At 47.3% G+C, this 22,290-nt stretch overlaps 1 protein-coding gene and 3 non-coding genes across 4 annotated transcripts; all 4 read right to left on the reverse strand.

Moving 5' to 3' along the window:
• Positions 1-9,927: 9,927 nt before the first annotated feature.
• On the reverse strand, positions 9,928-10,000 carry LOC120663185. Its single transcript, XR_005670404.1, has one exon. It is a non-coding gene; the product is annotated as a small nucleolar RNA Z267 (small nucleolar RNA).
• A 104-nt stretch (positions 10,001-10,104) lies between these two features.
• Positions 10,105-10,182, reverse strand: LOC120663201. The gene has a single exon (XR_005670420.1). It is a non-coding gene; the product is annotated as a small nucleolar RNA snoR122 (small nucleolar RNA).
• A 112-nt stretch (positions 10,183-10,294) lies between these two features.
• LOC120663188 lies at positions 10,295-10,385 on the reverse strand. Its single transcript, XR_005670406.1, has one exon. It is a non-coding gene; the product is annotated as a small nucleolar RNA R44/J54/Z268 family (small nucleolar RNA).
• A 5,598-nt stretch (positions 10,386-15,983) lies between these two features.
• Positions 15,984-16,954, reverse strand: LOC120660635 (calmodulin-like protein 7). The gene has a single exon (XM_039939237.1). The coding sequence runs from the start codon at positions 16,774-16,776 to the stop codon at positions 16,216-16,218; it is 561 nt and encodes a 186-aa protein (XP_039795171.1). The 5' UTR covers positions 16,777-16,954; the 3' UTR covers positions 15,984-16,215.
• Positions 16,955-22,290: the final 5,336 nt, after the last annotated feature.

The raw sequence follows: 22,290 nt of genomic DNA on the forward strand, positions 1-22,290 counted from the left end.
TTAATGATTGTGGGTCTAGAGGACAAAAATTACATGGACTAAGAACTCCATGTCCGGAGTATCCGGGCCTACGGCCGGAGTATCCGGGCAGGGTGTTACAATCCTTCCCCCTAAAAGAAATCTCGTCCCGAGATTTAATGGAGGTGCTAAATTAAGAAAAATGGAAATTGGTGAGTACCTTGATATGTTTGTAGTAATTCCGGATATTTAGACCGAACAAAGTCCTCCGTCTCCCAAGTAGCTTCTCGCTCGGAGTGATTACTCCATTGCACCTTATAGAAATTGCTAGCTTGATTCTGAGTGACTCTGGTCTTGTGATCCACAATTTTGATTGGATACTCGGAATAGACAAGATCGGGCTCCACTTGTAGTTTTTCAATGTCAATCACCTTTTCTGGAACACGGAGGCACTTCCGGAGCTGAGAAACATGGAAAATATTATGAACTGCGGATAATTGGGCAGGAAGTTCCAGACGATACGCTAGCAGCCCACATTGCTCTATGATAAGAAAAGGCCCAACATAGCGAGGTGCAAGCTTTCCTTTTATGCCGAATCGTTGAATCCCCTTCATTGGAGAGACCCGCAGGTAGACATGATCTCCCACTTGAAACAGGACGGATCGACGTTTCTTATCCGCATAGCTCTTTTGTCGGGATTTTGCAATCTTTAAATTTTCTTGAATAACCCGAACTTGTTCTTCAGCCTCATAGACAATATCGGGTCCGAAAAAGTTCCTTTCTCCGGCTTCCGACCAATTCAGTGGGGTCCTACACCTTCGTCCATACAATGCCTCAAATGGAGCCATTCTGATGCTCTCTTGATAGCTATTGTTATAGGCGAACTCGGCTAAAGGTAGGCATTCATCCCATTTTTGACTGTATGTGAGTGCACACGCTCTAAGCATATCTTCCAAAATTTGATTGATTCTTTCTGTCTGACCATCTGTCTGAGGATGATAGGCTGAACTGCAGATCAGTCGAGTACCCAAGGCGGCATGAAATTGTTCCCAGAACCGTGCAATGAATTGTGCGCCCCGATCCGAAATAATTGTCCTGGGTACCCCATGCAAACTCATTATACGACTGATATACAGCTCAGCATAGTGTTGTGCTCTATATATGATCTTCACAGGAAGAAAATGAGCTGACTTCGTAAGGCGGTCCACAATAACCCAAATAGAGTCGTACCCCTTGGAAGTTTTGGGTAAGCCGACAATGAAATCCATACTGATGTCCTCCCACTTCCAGGATGGAATACTCAAGGGCTGTAAAAGGCCGGCTGGTCTCAGTGGCTCGCCTTAACCCTCCGACAGGTGTCACATTCTGACACATACCTAGCGATTTCCCGCTTCATCCTTGTCCACCAAAATCGTTGTTTTAGATCCTGATACATCTTGTTGCTGTCAGGATGAATAGAATACCTAGAGAGATGAGCCTCATCGAGAATCTGCTTTCGAAGCTCCAGATCTTTAGGCACCACTAGTCGGTCCTTAAACCATAGAACACCCTCGTCATCTAGATGGAAACATGCCACTCGAGGGTCATTTTCTCTGAGCCTTTGTCTAATCTTCTCCATGCCTACATTATTTTTCTGTGCATCAACAATCTGATCTCTGAGTGTAGGTGTGAGGGTAAGATTAGTAAGCGTGCCTTCAGATACAATAGCCAGATTTAATTTTTCCATTTCTTGGCACAAGGTTTCATGCACCACTGAGGCTGAGATGCAACTGCAACTTACCTTGCGACTCTGTGCATCCGCAACGACATTCGCCTTACCCGGGTGATAATGAATCTCCAGATCATAATCCTTTATCAACTCTAACCACCGCCTCTAGCGCAAATTGAGCTCACTCTAGGTAAAAATATACTTAAGACTCTTGTGGTCCGAGTATATGTGAACAGGATTGCCCAGAAGGTAATGGCGCCAGATCTTTAATGCATGTACTACTGCTGCCAGTTCCAGATCATGAGTGGCATAATTCTCCTCATGTCGTCTGAGGGCTCTAGAAGCATAAGCAATCACCCTTTGATCTTGCATGAGAACGCAGCCTAGGCCTATACCTGATGCATCACAACAAGTATTAATGGCCGAATAATATCCGGCGGAGATAAACAGGGATGAATACGGGGCCAAGACCCGTACCTGATGCATCACAGTACACATCAAAAGGCCGGGTAATATCTGTCTAAGCAAGGACAGGGGCAGACATCAGAAGTCTTCTCAGAGTCTGAAAAGCCTGCTCACATTTGTCATCCCAATTAAATCTCACCCCTTTCTTGAGTAGTTCAGTCATGGGTCTAGCAATTTTTGAGAAGTCCAGAACAAACCGCCGGTAATACCCTGCTAGCCCAAGGAAACTCCGGATCTCTGAAACAGACTCTGGAGTCTTCCAATTCAGGACATCCTGAATCTTGCTAGGATCAACAGAAATCCCCTTGTCTGAGATGATGTGGCCCAAGAACTGGACTTCCTTGAGCCAGAAATCACATTTACTGAATTTGGCGTACACCTTGTGCTCCCGCAGGCGCTGAAGCACAATGCGGAGATGCTCTGCATGTTCTTCTTCATTCTTGGAAAATATCAGGATGTCGTCAATGAAAATCACGACGAACTTATCTAGCTCGGGCATGAACACCGAGTTCATGAGATACATGAAATGAGCAGGGGCATTCGTTAGCCCGAAAGACATGACCAGATATTCAAAAAGTCCGTATCTGGTGGAAAAAGCTGTCTTGGGAATATCCTCAGCTCTAATCTTTATCTAATAATAGCCAGAGCGGAGATCAATCTTGGAAAATACTTTGGCCCCGAATAGCTGATCAAACAGAATATCGATCCGGGGAAGGGGATATTTATTTTTAATTGTGACGGCATTCAGAAGTCTATAGTCCACACACAACCTGAGGCTTTCATCTTTCTTTTTCACAAAGAGTGCAGGACAGCCCCAAGGTGATGTGCTAGGACGGATATAACCCTTATCAAGCAATTCCTGCAATTGTTTCTTTAACTCCGCTAGCTCATTGGGTGGCATCCGGTAAGGCCTCCTAGAAATCGGTGTCGTACCCGGTTGCAATTCAATTGTAAACTCCACGTCACGATCAGGTGGTATTCCAGGCAAATCATCCGGAAAGACGTCCGTATATTCACACACCACTGGTATGTCTGCTAACTTTTTGCCCTCAGCCTGATTGACCGTGGGAGTTACTGACATGTGATCCCTCAAGTTCAAGGTCATACTACCATGGATAGAAGATTTGATGTGCACAGATTGTGAGGTCGTGTCCAGATTAACTCCCTGACCTTCCATCCAATTCATGCCCAATATAATATCTATCCTTTGTGTTGGTAACATTATCAGGGCTGTAGGAAAAATTTTACCATGCAATTGCAGGGGTACATGCTTGACAAACTGATTGGTGATTAACTTTCCCCCTGGTGAGTAAATATGATACGGTTTGGGCATGCTCTCTATCTTCAGCCCTAATCTAACCGCACATTCTTTGCTAATAAAAGTATGGGATGCCCCTGAATCAAATAATACTGTAACGGGTCGATCGTTTACTGAGAACGTACCCGCCATCACTGGAGCGCCCTCAGGAATACCCTCGAGGGTGGTGTAGTGCACCTGCCCCGGCTTGAAATGAGCCACGTGCTGCTTCTGGCTCTGCTGACCGGACTGCTGGCCCTGTTTTGGTGGCATCGGGCAGTTCCGTGCAAAGTGCCCCGGCTGCCCACAGTTGTAACACGGAAACAAATTGGGGCGTACCCCCGGCTGCTGCACCCAGACCTTCTGCTCGCTCTGCTGAGGAACAGGAGGCCTGACCGTCCCCTAAGGCTGTGTGTACTGGGGTGGCCGATACCCCCACTGCTGTTGTGGCTGGTGCTGAAAGGGGGCTCTCTGTGAGCCTGACTGGGCAAGGTGAAACCGCTGTGGGGCACTGCTCGAAGATCCTGCTGCCGGTGCTTTTCTCTTTTTCTCTGCCTTATGAGCCAGGTGGGCGTCATCCTGAATGATAGCCCCATTCACCAGCTCACTGAACGTGTTGAACTTGAACATTGCCAGGCGATCCTGGAGCTTGCTGCTTAGCCCCTGCCTGAAGCACGCCTGTTTCTTCTCATCAGTGTCTACATGATAACCAGCATATTGGGATAGGGTGTTGAACGTCTGGGCATACTGCATCACACTGTTGTTGCCCTGCTTTAGGGCCAAGAACTCAGTCAATTTTCTTCTAATTACCCCTGCTGGAACATGATGTGCCCTGAAGGCTTCCTTGAACTCTGCCCACGTGAATTGAGTGCCAGCAGGAAACATAGCCACGTGGTTGTCCCACCACGTACGTGCGGGACCTCGGAGCTGCTGTGCTGCAAAGGCAGCTTTGTCCCCATCATTGTATGGGTATAGCGTGAATTTGGACTCGATGGTCTTAAGCCAGCTGTCGGCTTCCAAGGGCTCGTCTGCTTTGTGAAAGAGCGGCGGCTGGGTCCCCAGGAACTCTTGGTACCCAGGAAAAGGTGGTGGGTGGTGTCCTGGCCGTGGCGCTGCCCCCTGCTCCACGAGCCGACGAAGGAGTGCCGTTTGCTTGTCGCGCCCAGTCAACATGGCCGCAATGGCCTGAGCCAAATCCGGAGGGTTCGGTGGTTCCCCCGTTCTGCATCCAGCCATGGTTGGATTAGTCCCATAATTTTGATTATAAAACAATCAACCATGGAAGAATGCAGGAAGCGTAAATTAAATCAAAAAGCCAGGAATCTATTGCAACCAAATCCGGATTATCATCCGGAATATCCGGACACCCCAATCCGGACTATCCGTATTCTATTCCGGAATATCCGGACAACCCACCAGAACTATTCGGACCTATGTCCGGAGTATCCGGTTACCCTTGTGATGGTTCGCACCGTTCCCACCTCCAAAAATGCATGAAATTTTAAAACAATGAATGACATGATGCATAATCGCCCTACGGTAACCTCTCAGCCTAACCCCACCGTCTACACGTGACTCTAATACTAACTCTATAGGGCTTAGTACGAATAACCCCACCCAATTTACATAAAATCAGAAATTCACTGTGAACTTAAGAAATTTTAACAAAATAGTCGTACTCGTACCACCCCCAGTGCGTTTTGGCTCTGATACCAGCTGTGACGGAACCGCCAAATTAAAACTCTAATTAAGCGTAATGGCCGTCATTTGAACACATCGGAGGCATTAGCTTAACGACTTAATTTGGCGATCCTTTCTCAACCCACGGCCCGATCGAAACAACACCGGTAGTCCCACGCGAAGGTGGGCGCAGATGGTACAAGCACGACACATTACTTAAAATATAAGAGCGAACACGACATGAAACATTAAGTTTTACAAATCGAATTAAAATACATAAATAATTTACAAACCTAACTTTACAATAGATACGACTGAAGTTCAAATATAAAAGATCCTACAACTACTCTAGCTTTCACCATTTCTGATCTATCAAGACCGGTCAGACCGGTTCTCCCAACCGGTCGGACCGGTCGGCCCTACCTGCCGACACCGCCGGTTAGACCGATCCCACGGACCGGTCAGACCGGTCTGCGCAAAACAGAAATGCTACACACTCAACCCCAAGTGTACAACTCGACCAAGCCCTAGCCTAGGGGTCTCTTTCCACCACTTCCCACCCCTCTACATCTCTGCGGATGAATTTAACGCAGCAGGGGCAGAAATCGACGTCCGGGTGTCCTGAAATAATAATTGTGGCAACAAACCCTAAGTATACAAATACTTAGCAAGGCTTACCCGACCAGTGGGTATAACTTAGCCCACATATCTAGACATGCAAAGCTTTATGGCTGGTGGTTAGTTTGCATAAAAAGCTTCTAAAATAAGTCCTTATTTTTTTCACTTTTAGCTCCAAATTTAATATACCAGAATCATTAACTAGTATTTGCACCTGCTAAGCAAATCATGACAAACATGGGAAATAATTCAGGATAGTCATTTCCAAACATCACTTAAGATTTCATATAGCATTACTACGATGCGGTGCTGCGATCAAGGTGCTCATATCCGAGAGCGACTGACGGCGAATCGATCCGTTTTAATCTTGCAAGGTGGACCTAACCAACACGGCACGCAAAAGCCCTGTCGGACCACACGCACCAACCTTTCCCCTCCTTGCCTCGAACTACAGGAACCAGCCCAACGACATATGGTCAGCCGAGCTCAACGTGAGACCACCAAAAATAAACATATGCATCCCAATTCTCCGCGACTACTCGACTCGCCCCAGGAGTTGGGTGCGGGTTCCTGTACTTTCGAAGCAAAGCAGTACTCGGCTTACCGGTTTCGACTACCTCCTACTCCCGGTATACGGTTAGTACTGTTCAAACTCAATCACAGGGCCAGACAACGAACGGTCCTTAACCGACACAGACGGGGCTAACTTTTCCCCGCCCGGTCTCCAAATTCTTTTCCTTTCTTACCTAATTCAATATTCCATATATTCAAAATAACTAAATATCTTATATCTCGCGAGTGACCCGAATTCACTCGTCTTCTACCGAGTTCTATTAAGCATAGCATTTCTATCGTCCTCTACATACTAGTACAACTCGAGAGAACCTAGGGATCATGCAACTAAGGTTCCAACAAATTCCTAAACCTAATGCACAAGTAATAGTAACATAAATATAGGAGTCATAGTTTGAAATAAAAGGATGTGCACCGGGGCTTGCCTTGCGTCTGCTGCTCAGTACTCAGGTGAGATGGGCCTTGGGCCGACTCTCCACGATCCTCCTGCTGTGGGGCTTGCCCCTGCAGCTCCTGTGGCTCCGCAACCACCTCGTATACGACCTCCTCTGCCGCGGCTGCTATACGTATGCATAATGATATGAGAATGCATGCATGGCTTGCAATCTTAAAATAGCCAATGACTAGATGCAACCGCAAGTAATTTACACAAAAATTGCATTCCCTGGCCCAAAACATTCCCCAAAAATCCGGAGTATCCGGACGAATACCCAGAGTATCTGAACCCCCAAGTCCGGAGTTTCCGGGCCTATACCCGGAGTTTCCCCCGGAGTATCCCAAACCCGGAGTATCCGGGCTTATACCCGGAGTTTCGCCCGTAGTGTTCAAAACCCGGAGTATCCGGGCTTATACCCGGAGTCTCCGGGCTTGACAGCATTTTCGCCCCAAAAACTGAAATCTTGATTTTAACAAAACCAACCCATCAAAATCAAAACCCTTTTAGATCCAAGTTGAGGGATGCATATAGAGTTGATTGACCAACAGAAATCACTTAAAACCTCCTAGAAACATAGATCGGGGCGGCACAAGTTGATTACCTAGAATGAGCTTTTCTTGGATGAAAAACTTGAAATCTCAAGCCACCCCGAGGAGGAGCACATGGGGGAAAGGGTTTTCCACGCCGATTGAAGCTTCTTTAGCCTTGGAATCAAGTTGAAAGGGATGATTTGCACTCTAGGGCACTAGAGAGAGAGGGAGCTCAAGAGGGAGAGGGAGAGAGTGCACGTGAGGGGAGAGGGAGAGTGAGCTGTGAGGGAGAGAGAGAAAGGGTGAGATCCCAATTTTAATGATTGTAGGGCCTAGAGGACAAAAATTATATGGACTAGGAACTCCATGTCCAGAGTATCCGGGCCTACGGCTGGAGTATCCGGGCAGGGTGTTACAACACGCCACCTATGGCTACGGGGCCAAGCGCCCGTAGGAGCAAGCAGCGCCATCACCTATGAACACGAACACGCCGGTAGGCTCTTCCGTTCGGACACACAGTACAGTTGGATCTAAAAATTGCTCTGGTACACATGTGATGACCAGGTATGCTCATGGCTCATCACTAAGCAGCAGCTATCCGGAACCAGATGTTGCAGCACATAGAAATCTCAGAAATGAATTAACTTGGATCGGAGAACATGGATTCGAGGCTTTGAGTAGTTAATAGTCTTATTACTTCCCTCTGTAACGATCAATTCAATCAATGAAATGGTACCCTTTACTCAAAAGAAACTGAAGTCCGAACAGTGGCAGCCTGTTGCTGGGACACTCGTAGACTGGTCGCCGGTACATGGAGGCTTCAGCTCCGACTGTTCCTCGGTAAGCCCCTGCACCGGTGCAGGTACCTCTCGCGCTGTGTTTGCGTGCGGCGAACCGGCCGGTGACTGCACGGCAGCAAATGTTTCGGATGGAAAAGCCGCCGAAGCAGGGGCCTCGCCCTCGCCGCCTCGCCCTTCCGCCGGTTGGCCGGTCACAGGCTGGGCAAGCACGGAGATCGGTCACGGTTCTCGTCCGCGCGCGGGCGGATCGGATATTCGGATCACGGCGCCAGCCCATATCCTCCGCTGTCCGAACGAACGAGAACGACGGTGGCACGGTGCCGTCCCGTCCTCGGTCCCCTCTTAGGGCGGCTGCACTGCGCGCGCCGAATTCTTTCCAACAACGGACGCTTGGTCAGGAAGAATCCGAGGATCAGTTGAGTTTTTTTTTTACGCCTCTCATCTGGATACCGAATCTGTTCATGTATAACACAGCCCACACATGTACACCTCACTCACACCGTATATACATGACCAAATCTGCAGCTATACATAAATAACATCAATGTGTCCTTGCTGTGATCACCAGAACACTCCAACGTCTTTTGTAGCTCCACATGTGACAAGCTTCATAGACGCTTGGGCGCATCACTACCTCCACTAGCCACCCGAGCTCAACTCGGTTCTCACTTGGGCATTTTCTTCAAGTGCTGCATGCACCACGAGGTCCAGAGTTGAAGATTCTGAGCTGGAGTACGATTCAGCACTTAAGGTCTAGGAGCGTGATTGGTTGGCTGCCAAATTGTTGGCATTTAGTTAGGTAAAAGTTGCCATTTTTTTATCAGCACTTGGTTTGCTACCAATAGTTGGTAATATCTCACATTTAACTTATCAAAATGGTGATAAATTTTTTTACCTATATTTTGGCTTGCTAAAACTTTGGCAGCCAAAATTTAGGTACCCAATCCAATCAGGCTCTAAGTATTTTCTCAAGAATAGTAGCACAACATATTGCATTGTTCAAACCTTGTAATGAGTTTTTTTTTTGAATAATAAGTTTTTGTAATGAATTTGAAAACAACGGTTGCAAACCAAATACGTTTGTAAATTGATCTCCACTAGATCGGAAATCATACACAAAATATGATACTAGCTTGCTCAGCACAATATATTTAAATTATTTTGAACTGTCTAAAGTCCGATTGAAGCATTATTCACACCGTTCGGCTGCTTGACCAGCGCAATTTATTAAAATTATTTTGAACTGTCGTCCGATTGAAGCATTATTCACACCGTTCGGCTGCACTTTTTTTTTCCTGATCTCGGCTGAAGCTGTTTCAGCCAGCTAAAGAAGCTGCAGCCGTCTGCTGCCGTCCAGCAGCACGGTTAACTACTTCCAGCCATCGACTGTAGCAGCTATTCAAACATTAGAGGCCAGCTGAACGGCTGCAGCCCACCAGCCGGACAGCTGGAGCTGATCAGCCCAGTCCAGTCGGTGGCTTGTGCAGCCGGCTTCAGTGCTGATCAAGTGCTAACTTCGATCCCCATGGATAATCAGTAATCGAACCGCCGAAATAAGCTCGTCTTGGCGCAGCAGTATGATCATCACGATGGCTGCAGGACTTCAGGTCCAGTTCGAACGATGATCATTTATTGCTGGTTCTAAACACGGTACGCTGTTGTACTGCTCCCAATAAGATTAGATCTTGGGCACCTCGCAATCTTAATTTCATAGTTTTAGTTGTTAGTTATTGTGTAAAAGTCTTCAGGAAACAGCTAAAACTAAAACCGACGAACCAGATGAGAATTTGCACTGACACAAACAAATTTTTGTGCTGCTCAAAATCGATGCGAAGATACTGGGAAAACGAGAATTGAACTGCCAATGCCTCAGCTTTAGGTTTATTTCACAGCGAAAACGCTACAAAGTATATTTAACACCATCATCGGCGATTTGCACCTGAACAAACATAATGAGGAAAATAAAGGTTTTAAACACCACAAAGCGGTCCGATAGATTCAACAAGTCCTAACAAAGAAAGATTGCAGATATAAGAATCTGCCTCAGTGGTAGTGACAATTTTTAGATCGTCATGGAACAATCCAATAATACGTGCGTTTTTTATGCATCATCGGCAGCCAATAAAAAGAGTTACCTGAGAACAGCAGATTCAAAGAGACTACAGAACAAACATCAAGCGAACCAAAAAGACGCAAAAAAAAAAAGATCGATTCGGTTTTGGGAAAGCAAAAGCATCAGAGAGATTCCCATTGAAGACTTCAGTCTATCATGCCCAAAAGAGGGTTCTGATGTCCCTGTCTTGTTCTCATCACCTGCTCCCGGCGAATCCCATCCAGATCGAAATCGAATCCCTTCCAGATCGCCAAGAAATAAGATCAAACGAAAAGCAAGATGCGGAGCAAAATCAGAGGAGAGATCAAGGGAAAGAAAACCAAAGCCGCTGCTCGACTCGAACTGAGAGCAATCAAAAGCACAGCAGAGCAGAATGGCGCAGGCCCCGCGGCGGCGACGGATGAGGTCGGCGATGCTAGGCGAGGGTTTGGGAATGCTCCGCCCGCCGTATATATAGGTGTCATCGAACATCTAGGGTTTTCTGGTCTCGCCTGGGTGACTGGGTGTTCTGTTCGTGGGCTCGGCCTTCTTTTTCTGTTCATAAAAAAGAAACGGGCCCAAGGCCCCCTAAGGACCTCGTGTTGGGCCGGTTTGGCAAAATCGTGCAGGCAGCAGCATTTCCAGGGGTTCAGTCCAAAAGGGCCCTTCCTACTCAATATTCGCCGGTTGCATTTGCAAGAAGCACGAATTGGGTCAAATGACATGGTGGGCACGATGGTTTGGGTTCTGGCAGAAGTTATGTGTGGGTTGCAGTGCACCGTGCAGAAGCTCCGCGAACATGCCGCCATCGGCGAGTCGTTTTTTCTTTTTTATATTTAAAAAATCAAAATTTCAAAAATATATGTCCGTTTTGAAAAATTTCAAAAATACCCCCGGTCGCCCTATGGGGGCGACAGGCCCTAGATATAATTTTTTTCTTCAAATTTGCAACGAGATCCATGGTCGGGAAAAAAAATGAAAGAGAGGCCTGTCGCCCCCAGAGACGACAGGGTCCCTCCCCCCTATATAAGAGCCCTGGCCGCCATTCGCGCCTATTCCTGAGGCCCTTATCTTCACTAGCTCTGTAGTCAACTGATTAACCATCTGTCATAATGCATTGAATTTTCTCTGTTGATTTTGGGTGCACAACCTCTTAAACAGGTTCTTAAGATCCTTGTTCTTGAAGTGGTCATAGAAGTTTGCACCCATATGCCTAATGCACCATCTGTTTTGGACATCGGGCCACAATGGAGGCGTTGTCGCAGTTTCACGTTGCAATTTCAGTATTGATTGCAGCAGACCTGCATGCCTATCACTAATAAGGCACACATCTGGACGTGCAGCAACAACATGAACCTTCACTCGTTCAAGGAACCAATACCAACTGTCTAAGTTCTCATTCTCAACAAATACAAATGCGAGCGGAACTATTTGGTTATTGCAATCTACCCCGATTGCAGTGAGTATCTAACCTTTATACATTCCAGTCAGAAATGTGCCATCAATGCAGATCACCGGAAGACAACACTGAAATGCTCTAACACAAGCACCTATGCAAAAGAAGGCTTGTTGCATAATTCATTGCCCCCTAGTCACGGCTGGTACCAGGTATGTGTCATAAAAGCTTTCAGGATTTCTAGCAGCAACCTGCGATAACATACGATGTAGGTTATCATATGATGCCTCGTATGTGCCGAACCGCATCTCGAGCACCCTTTGTTTAGTCCTCCATGCCTTCAAATAACTAATGGTGTACTGGTAAATCTACTTAATGTGTCGAACAATCATTTTTTGCTCATAATTTAGGTTGTCCATAATCAACCCATATATTTTCTTTGCAACAAGTCGCATGATATATTGCGATGCGAGGGAAGAATTTCTGACAGCAAACAAGTGTGCTCTGTCACAATAGAACATTTCCAGTTCGACTTCCATTTTCCCTTGAATGCATGTACCCGCCATAGACATCCATCATTCACACACTTCACCTCATATTCTTTACTGCCAGACTTTACGACTCTGAATTCTCGTTTCAATGATATTGCCCATAGTCTCACAGCATCTTTTACGGCTTTAATGTTTGGATATGTTGCACCTTGCACTACCTCATTCCCTCTGTACTCCCAATCCTGATTTCGTACGTCTTCTGCGACATGACTGTCAAAACCATACTCCTTCCACTCTTTTGGCAATGAGTACTGCTCGTCATCAGATGAGCCCTCATATTCTTCCATCTCTATTGCGGTTTTGTCTTCTGCCTCCATCTCGTCCACAATGCTATGTATCCTCTCTCCCTCATCAGCAAGGCCATGTGGTCCCATGTTTTGGTTCTCTATCTCTTCTGACTCATCTTGCTCAACATAATTGGTCTCTCTTCGAATACTCGGAGTTGCTTGATCTGCACCATGTTGGATTTCATTTTGTGTCTTCTCCCGGATTTGAACAAGAATGGCCAGAGGCCACCCACGCTCTAGAGCTGCTTGCATGTACTTCTGCCAGTCATCAGTGTTGTGTATTATCATCAATTCCCATAAATCACTTTCTATCTCCCAATTAACAAGAGACTGGACGGTCATGACATGTGTCAACGGATCAACACGGAACCCTCGCTGCAGCCACTTACATATGGAACCAAAACTGCTTTCCAGAGGTTTATCTATGGCGCGAGATGTGCACTTAAATGCAGAAAGGTTTACTCCATTTGGCCCATACAAAATATTGTAGTCACCATAAAATACTTGAAACTGCATCTTGCTCGACATATCTGTATATCACAGAATACTTATACTCTTTACTTCACTACCTTATTCAATAATCCGTAAAAACTAAGTATGGAATTCAACTACAACGTATAAGTATTCATAACTACGTGATGACACTCAAATTCTATACTGCATATGCTAAATTATATTCTAAATCGTAATTAATTTATAAACACATCTCTAATAGTACTGCAATTGTAATAATAAATGTGTAGTACTAATTTTCTAAACTAATTTAGTACTACGTAACTAAAGTATCATTAAACTCCTACTTAAATGGTTCTACTATAACACTAATTAAATTAAATTACTCTACAATACCAATGAAAAAATACATAAACTAAATGTCCTGACCTGCATATCACAAGTGCGGAATCCGGCAGGGCTTCGACGCTTTCCTTCTCCTCAATCCTCTCTTTTTTTCTGGATTTTTGGTGAAATTTTCAGACTCAAATAAGGAGAAAATGGGGTCGGATGCTTATATAAGGGGGTATAGCCTAGTCGCCCGAGGGGGGGCGACAGGCCCCCCCCCTGTCGCCTGGGGGGGAGGGTGACAGACGCTCTTTCATTTTTTTTTCGGCCATGGACCTCGTTGCAAATTTGAAGAAAAAAAATTACATCTAGGGCCTGTCGCCCCCCATAGGGCGACCGGGGGTAGTTTTGAAATTTTTCAAAACAAACATATATTTTTGAAATTTTGATTTTTTTTAAATATAAAAAAAACGCCATCGGCGACGGATGCGACGCTCAATGTCCTATCTAGTCCAGTGTGCATGCCCGTCGCCAGCGGAGCACTGTTGTTTGTTCATTTTTGTAAAATGGATGTGGCCACAGTAGAGACAAATATGTGTTGTCGAACTGAAGAAAACAGGATGCAGTGAGATAGCAAGTACATCTGCATAGACTGTATTATAAACAGAGGAAAAAAGATATAGACCATGTTTAATTCCCAAAAAATTTCCTAAAGTACCCGTGACATCGAATCTTCAAACATATGCATGAAACATTAAATGCAGTTGCAAAAATAACTAATTACACTGTTCAACTGTAAACGACGAGACGAATCTTTTAAGTCTAATTAGTCCATGATTGAACATTAATTATCAAATAACAACGAAAGTGCTACAGTACCAAAATTCAAAAAAAATTACGAACTAAACATGTACCCCACAGGGATCTCAAAATTTACATGGGGTCGAAGAAGGATTGTCTTCGTGGAGGCTACATGTCAAGTTCGTATAATCTAATATTCAACTGAATGAGCTAAATGACTAAACCACCAAACCTAGCTGATGGTCTATCAGAACTAGGCCTGATCATAGGTCGGCGCGGGCCGGGCCGGGCTCGGGCCGGGCCAACAGAAACCCGATATTCTTTTTGTCGGCCCGTGCCCGGCCCGACCCGAGCATCGGGCCAAAAATCTTGGCCCGCGCCCGATGCACGGCTTGATGGCCTGCGGGTCGGCCCGGCAGCCCGACCAAGGAGGACGCCCGCCGCCGCTCCCGGCCCCATCCTGGACCCGCTTGGTGACCCGCCGCCGCTCCCGGGCTCGTCCTGGCCGCACACGGCTCCTCGGTGCTGCTCCAGGCCGCCCGCCGCCGCTCCCGGCCCCATCCCGACTGTGCTTGGCGACCAGCCGCCGTTCCCGGGCTCGTCCTGGCCGTGCACGGCCGCCCGCCGTCGACCCTGGCCGCGCGCAGAGAACACAAGCGAGTAGACGGAAGGGGAGGAGTCGCAGATCGGAAGGGAGGAGTTGCGGCAGCCGCCGATCGAAGTGGGGTGGGAAAGGGAGGGATGGAGTGGGAATTAGGGTTAGAAGCTATTTATGTACCCTGTTGTTGGGCTGGGCCATCAAATTCTCATGGGCTGCATAGGAAAAGGAGGAGGTTTTTATATAATTTCGGGCCATCGGGCCGGCCCGCGGGTTTAAATTACGGCCCGAGCCTGACCCGAATTTCTGGCCGGGTCAAAAAAATAGGCCCGTGCCCGGCCCATGCATTTTTCGGGTTGGTCCAGGTTGGGTTTTTTTTGGGCGGGTCGGTTCGGGTTCATCGGATCGGGCGGCCCATGATCAGGTATAATCAGAACTCTTGAGCTCCGTGTGCAGCAGAACCTAGTACAGTAGTGTTTGATGTGGAATTTAGCAGTCTACCCTTGGCACATACAATCTGGGGTTAGGATAGGTATGGATAGACTGCTTTGGCTTCCTCAGCCTGATTTGCCCGTATCTTCCTTTGAGCCCTGCCTGTACAATGAAGTTCTGACCACTCCATGCTCTTGTTCACATCTGACCACTCCATGTTTGGCCTTCTGGTCTTCAAGTTCTCGTATGTCCGGTGAGCCAACTAAAATGAAAACTTGTTAGTCAAGACCACAGATTAAAGGAATAATCTAGCTAATGCTGAGGCCTTGAGAATTTACCAAAGCATTGTGCATATTCCCAGGAGGTGCAGAGATGAAAATATCCCTATGCATGTTGATGTAATAGTCAAGAGCTGCTAGCATAGAAGCCTTCCCTTCAACATCAGCAAGCTCCTCTTCGGATGCAAGACTCCTTTTGTCCTCCATCAGTGGGAAAAGTTTGCGCAAGCTAGAGATCCTGGCTTCCCCACCATATACCTGAACATGTGTTGCATGTTAAAACCATGCTATTCCTTGGACGAATGAATTAGTTCAAAGAGAGTCAAATAAACTTTGTGAGAAGCAAGATAGAGTCGAGTTCAGCGGTTGAAGCTAAGGGCTACCAGTAACAGCCCAATCTCTTCTGGGGTCAAGGGGCAACGTCCTGTGTTCCGAAGCTCTTCATCAGTTAGCTGTGTTCCCATTACCAATAAAATTGGAAGGTTGTTCGCTACTTGGAACAAATGACTTGTACAAGAATTTATACGAATTTCACCAGAAGAAAATTAGATCCTCAGTTCCTCACAAGATGTTAAAACATAACTTCTGTGTTCTGGTTGGAACTGGGAAACTTCAATTTGAGAATCATTTGAATGTAACCATTGAGCATCCTATGTGCACTGCATATGCGTAATCCTGGTGTTCTTTCCCTTGCGATTGAGAATTGAACCACTTCCTGATGATCTTTGTATCTTTTGAAGAACAGTAAAAATGATCTTCAGAAAATCGTGTATCCATATCTAGATTTTGAGTATACACATGTACTGTATGCATCATTCGGCTCGATTCCGGCCAAGAAAAACATAGAAAGAACAAACGAACAAAGAATCTCTGAACAAATCCGACCGAGTCATCCGGGCCTCCGGCCCGGCTGTCCAATTAGTCCCTATTCTAACTCACGAGCTCGTCTCCATGAGCTTGACGAACTCGCTGAAGTCGATCCTGCCGTCCCTGTCCTCGTCGTACGCGTCGATCATGCGCTGGCACTCCGCGGCGCCGGCGCCGGCGCCGAGCCCGAGCGACCCGAGCACGCTCCGGAGCTCCGCGGCGTCGATGAACCCGTCGCCGTCGCGGTCGAAGACCGCGAACGCGGCGCGGGCCTCCTCCACGGTCGCCTCCTCCTCGTCGAACAGCGCCGCGGCCTCCTCGAAGCCCACCGACACGGCGGCGCCGCCGGCGCCCATCACCCCGAGCACCACGTCCATGTCGATCGCGCCAGCGGCCGCGGCGGCGGCGGGCTTAGCCGGAGCCGGCGACGCGGGTGCGGCGGCGGCCGCAGGAGCAGGAGCGGGGGCAGCCTCGCGGCCGCGGGACGAGGACGATGAGGAGGAGGTGGCGGACTTGATGACGGCAGTGAGGAAGACGAGGACGGCGTTGATGGAGAGCGTCAGCACGGCCTGCGCCAGGGAGATGTTGTGGGAGGAGGTGCTGGGCGCGGACGCGGAGGCCATGTCCATGGCGGTCGTCGGAGCCTATGAGAACCTCGCTCGCTTGCCCTGGTTCCTTGCTTCCTTGATCCCGCCGCGTCGGCGTCCTGCAGCGCGCCGCCTTGGATCGACTCCCTCTGGCCTTCCGCGACACCGATGGTGGCCGGAGGGTTTGGCGTTCGATGGTTCGAATGGATCCGTGGGCGGGCGCGGCGCATATATAGGAGGGGACGGCGGGAGGGGACGGCGCGGGGCGGGTGCGACCGCGCGGTAGGCGAGAGGAGCCGGGTCGGAGCAACCGGGGGGGAGACGCGAAAGCGACCGGGGAGAAAGCGAGACGGTTCGTGACGGATGCGCGGGCGGGGGGCAGCTTCGCGGAAGGAGGCGAGGGCCGAGGGCCAGGCGGCAGGTCTGGGTGCGGGACGGCACCGGGGGTTTTCCGCGCGGCTTCGCGGCGTGGGTGGTGGGACGGGGCGGGGACTTGACCGACGGCGTCCGTCTCCCGTCTCCGACCCTTTTGGAGTTGGAACAGATAAATTCCACGCAGCCGCAGCACCCATTCGCCGCCGCTGCTCCTATGGTTTCGTTTTGCCTTTCCCGTCTGCGCTTTGGAGTTGACTAAGGGTGTGTTTAGTTCATTTTGCAAAATTTTGTAAAGATGTAAACATGGCATTTAAAGTATTAAATGAAGTCTATTTGCAAAACTTTTTGCATAGATGGGTTGTAAATCGCGAGACGAATCTAATGATGCTAATTAATCCATGTTTAATCAATAATTAGCGGATGGTTACTGTAGCACCAATGTTGCAAATCATGGATTAAGTAGGCTCATTAGAATCGTCTCGCGATTTACAGCCCATCCATACAAAAAGTTTTGTAAATAGACTTCATTTAGTACTTCAAATTAACAAGATACCGTTTCACTTTAATGCGTTTACGGCTTTTTTGTGTTTACATGTAAAGAACTAAACATGGCCTAAGTAAATTGCGCACTACGCCGCGCCCATTTGAAAATATGGAGCAAGAATGGTTGATACATTGATGGTTACGTATATTTTGGTTGTTGCGTATGAGCCAAATCCATGTCCCGTGTCGGCTTCCTCTCTCCAGGACACGAATGGGCTGACTATTGTGTCGGAACATGTATTATATGGGCCACGTGTAGTATATGGGCCGTAGGTTTTATTTGGTCGGTTCGGTAGGTGGGAGCGGCAAATTCATGAGCCACGTCGGGCTTCTCTCTCCAATGCTGGGGATATGTGTCGCTCCGAGGGCAGTCAGTTGCTCCCAGAGCTCCTTCTCCATGGTGTATAGTATGTAGAATATTTGATTTGATTTGGTACGGCGGCTGGACGGTCGTGGGTGGAGTGGAGCACGGTTCGTGGTCGGGTGGTTGACCGGATTTTTCGGTCGGGTGGACCAAGTAGCGAGGTAAATTTCTTCGTGTCCACATCTTTGCTAAACAGGGGTTACCTCCTCTTCTGGTAATGGAACCATGCGAAACGTGTTTACTACATTATAGCTGGGGTCGTATTAACTTTTAGCATCGTCAATGTATTAAATTTAAAATACCATACAAAACCTTATCATGCAAATGTTTTGTTTTGGCTGCACATGATCAACATCAAGGAGGACAAAGGAGAGGAGTGCCATTCACTCGTGGGTGAAAATGCCCCAAATGTGGCGATAATGTAAATTTGACAAGTATTTGTAGACTTCGAAAAGAAGAACTTGCACAACTGGAATTGCGTCCCGCATTTATAAATTTGCAAACTCAAATTTCGACCCATTTTGAAGATACAAAGAGAGCAAATTTTGAGGGCAATAGGACTATAGCATAAATAATGTATTCTGCACCGATTGCCCTTGGATTTTTTTAATATTCAAAAAAGGTGATTGAATGTGAACTTGAGAATCTGCATATATGTACAAAAATGGCCTCACCTAGCGCTGGGCAAATGCTTAGATTTTTTTATAAATCTTTTAACAAATTTCAACATTCAAAGCATTTTCATCTTATATGCCCCACGACCACTAGATCTTGGAAAGTCTAACATTATCGGTCAAATACACACCCTGTTTGGTTGCATTCTAGGTGCGTCTTCTCCCTACTAGAAAACTCTACATTCGTCCGCGGCCATTAGTACCGGGCTCAATTTCAGCCGGTACTAACGTGCTCATTTAGTACCGGGCCAAACCTACAGTGCCCATAGGAGTTAATTAGTACCGGCTGGAGGCACCAACCGGCACTAAAGTGCTCCACCGACAGCCGCCTGCAAAACAGCTAGCAACCATTTAGTACCGCCTGGAGCCACCAGCCCACCAGCCGGTACTAAATGTTTTGGCTCCAGCCGTTACTAAATGGCTCCCAAAACATTTAGTACCGGCTGGTGGCTCCAGCCGGTACTACATTGGGAGATTTAGTACCGGCTGAATTCAAGAGCCGGTACTACTCTCCGTCGTCCGCTGCCTGCGTGTCTTTTTATTTATCTGTCCACCGCACCCATCCATATTTCTCTCTTCTCTCTTATCCTATCTCTATCTCACTTAGCTTCTCTCTCTTCTCTAGGCAGGAGCTTGGGGGGGGGAGTGCCGGCGCCACCGTCGGCCGTCCCGCAGGTCGAGCAGGGGCGGACACAGCAGATCGAGCAGCGTCCCCGGCGCGTGGCGGGGGCGCGCGGCCTCCCGGCGCGGGGCGGCCTCCCCGGCCCGGGGCGCGAGGCCTCCCGGCGCGGTGCGGGGCGCACGGCCTCCCCGGTGCGCGTGGGGCAGCGGCGCCGAGTTGGTGGGAGCGGCGGCCGGTGGGATTGTGGAAGAGTTGTGCTTGCGATTGTTTCTAGATTGTGATTGCAAAAACTTGTTTCTTGATTGTGCAAGACTTGTTTCTTGATTGTGATTTCAAGACTTGTTTCTTGAGTCGATTTTGATTGTGCAATACTTGTAATTGTGATTGTACAAGACTTGTGAAATATGTGATTGCAATTCATGTGGTTGTGATTTGTGATTGTGTGAGAATAGAAAAAGAAAAGAAAGTGAGAAGAGAAAAGAAAATAAAATAGAAAAAGGAATTGAAAGCTGTCGGGGTGCTGGCAATTTAGTACCGGTCGGTACCACCGACCGGCACTAAATAGTCTTTTTGTACCGGGCAGCTTGGCTGGTACTAAATAACTTGGCATTTAGTACCGGCCAACCGGTACCGGTCAGCTGCCCGGTACTAACCTGGAGTTGCTGCCCGGTACTAGAAGTCATTTTTCTAGTAGTGTCTAGACTCCGCATGAAGTACTAAATGAAGTCTGTTTGCAAAACCTCTTCAGAAATGTGTGTAATTTTTCACGATGAATCTAGTGACGGTAATTAATCTATGATTTGCTACAGTGATGCGACAGTAACCATCCTCTAGTCACGCGGTCAAAGACCTAATTAGGTTCGTCAGAGTTCCCAGCACAGGGTTCTGGAGTTGGTTTTGTAAACTGGCTTTGTTTGACATCGTAATTAGCGGTCAAAGTTCCTTCTAGGGACTTATAGAGAGTAACCAAACATGGCGAATCTTCTTTGCTGTTTACCACCGGAAAATAAGATACAAAATATCCGAATCCTCATGTACGTGTAGCATCTGTGGCTGCTTAATTTAACTTCTTCGAGAGAAGATTAACTTTGTTTCTCCAAAGGACGAAGAAAAGGCATTGTTCTTCGTTCTGAAGATTGTCGGGGAGAAGCCGAGAAGGAATTGTGCTTGGAATCCTGGACACAATGAGGTGCCGACGATGCTTCGCTTGCAGGTTTGCGTGTCCGATCCAAAGCAAGAAGTTTCTGGTGCATAACTTGCATGTATAGTTTTGTTTCTGGTGCATAACTTGCATGTGAAAAAACTTTGCATGTTGTCTTGTTGCACAAGTATATATTGTTTCACACTGTTACTTCGCCTTGGAAGAAAATTTTCACCGTCTACAAAACAAACGCATACTTCGGCTGAAGATCAATATGCATTTCAACTAGTAGGGAAAGAATTAGATTATTAGCCTCGAATGGTCATGTCTTGTTGCCCCCGTCAAGAGTCTTCACTCATTTAGTCGTTTTATTATATATAAAAAAATAAAAAGAAACTCGATGATCTGAAACGCAACCACATGTTTAACTCTATACAGTAGTAGTTTCATGCACACAGCCTCCTCACCTGCTGGGTAAGAATGAATGCAAGACCGGGTCAGCATTCAGCAGTAGACCTGCTTGGCATGTTAGCTCTGACTGCAATATTTACTCTGATAAAATAATCGTAACTATTATGGAACTATGGACTAGTAGTCACAAGATTAAGTATAGGGTCTTTTACTCCTTTTAATTTAGCACTTTGATGTCCCCATAAAAGATTGGGCGATCAACTGATTCGATCGACGCAGCAGCCGCGTTCAGATTTGGTCCATGGTCGCTGCGCTGCTGGGTCAGATTAATGTATTTAATACTATCTTAATATGTAATCGCCAAAAAAAATCTTATATTAGGAATGCATGCTTCGGACCAAGCAACTTAACAAAACAGAAAAGTAATACTTGTCTACCCGCTGTGACGTTGACGATCAAACTGACCGTATTTTTTTTCTACTTTTCTTTTTCGATGATGAAGACTGATTTTTTTTTTTGAGAAACCGGGTTTTTATTCATTCATAATATTTGGTGATTACAGCCCAAATTACAAAGACACCATAAAATGAATTGGAGATTACATTCAAGTCCTTGTACATTCCCGGTCGTCCTCGCCGCTGGCGGCCGGAGCTCCCAGCTTGATGCCGACCTCCTCCCTGGCGAAGAACATGAATTTTTGGCGCCGTCTTGAGTAGCACATCGGGATCAACATGCATTATAAACGCTGAACGAACCGGCTGAAGATGATGGTCAGAAACCATCGCATCGACAGGCAACGAGGGATCCGACGCCTCAAGGACCTCTAAGAACCCCGTATCGCCGGGCGACGAAGAACCCCGAAGGGGAACTGAACCACCAAAAGTGGGATCAAGCAACCAACCCGATTTCGCTTCGTGTTGGTACATAAAACTCCTCCGATGAACAAAGGAGTACCAGAAGAACCTTCCAATGAGCACTTCACCGGCAAAAGCACCGAAACTCATCCGAGCAGCAGGCATGTTATAGGTAACGGATTTGGCGCCACCATTGATGAGAGAAACACAGACAACCGAAAGAAGCACACAGGTGGTTTGAGCATCAACGCAAAAGAATGAGACCAAGAAAAGACCGTCGATGCCAAACCCCATGTATAAGACATCGCCATGCATCTCCCGCCCATGGAGCAACTCAGCAATCCATCGCCCAACAACAATACCCATGCCGGAGAAGCTCGGGAAAGATTCAAACCCTAATCCTAACTGAAGCTGTTGCCGATGATGGAGACAGGGAAGCCGAAAACAACGAAGAAGCTCCCATCAAAACTCGATTGGAAGACACCCTCGCCTTCTCGTCGTCGACAGCCGAAGCCGCAACAGCACCAGTACAAGAACCCACTCCGCATCTCCGGAATGGAAGGATCCAACCC

The sequence above is a fragment of the Panicum virgatum genome, chromosome 2N, assembly GCF_016808335.1.
Source record: "Panicum virgatum strain AP13 chromosome 2N, P.virgatum_v5, whole genome shotgun sequence".
NCBI classification, from domain to species: Eukaryota; Viridiplantae; Streptophyta; class Magnoliopsida; order Poales; family Poaceae; genus Panicum; species Panicum virgatum.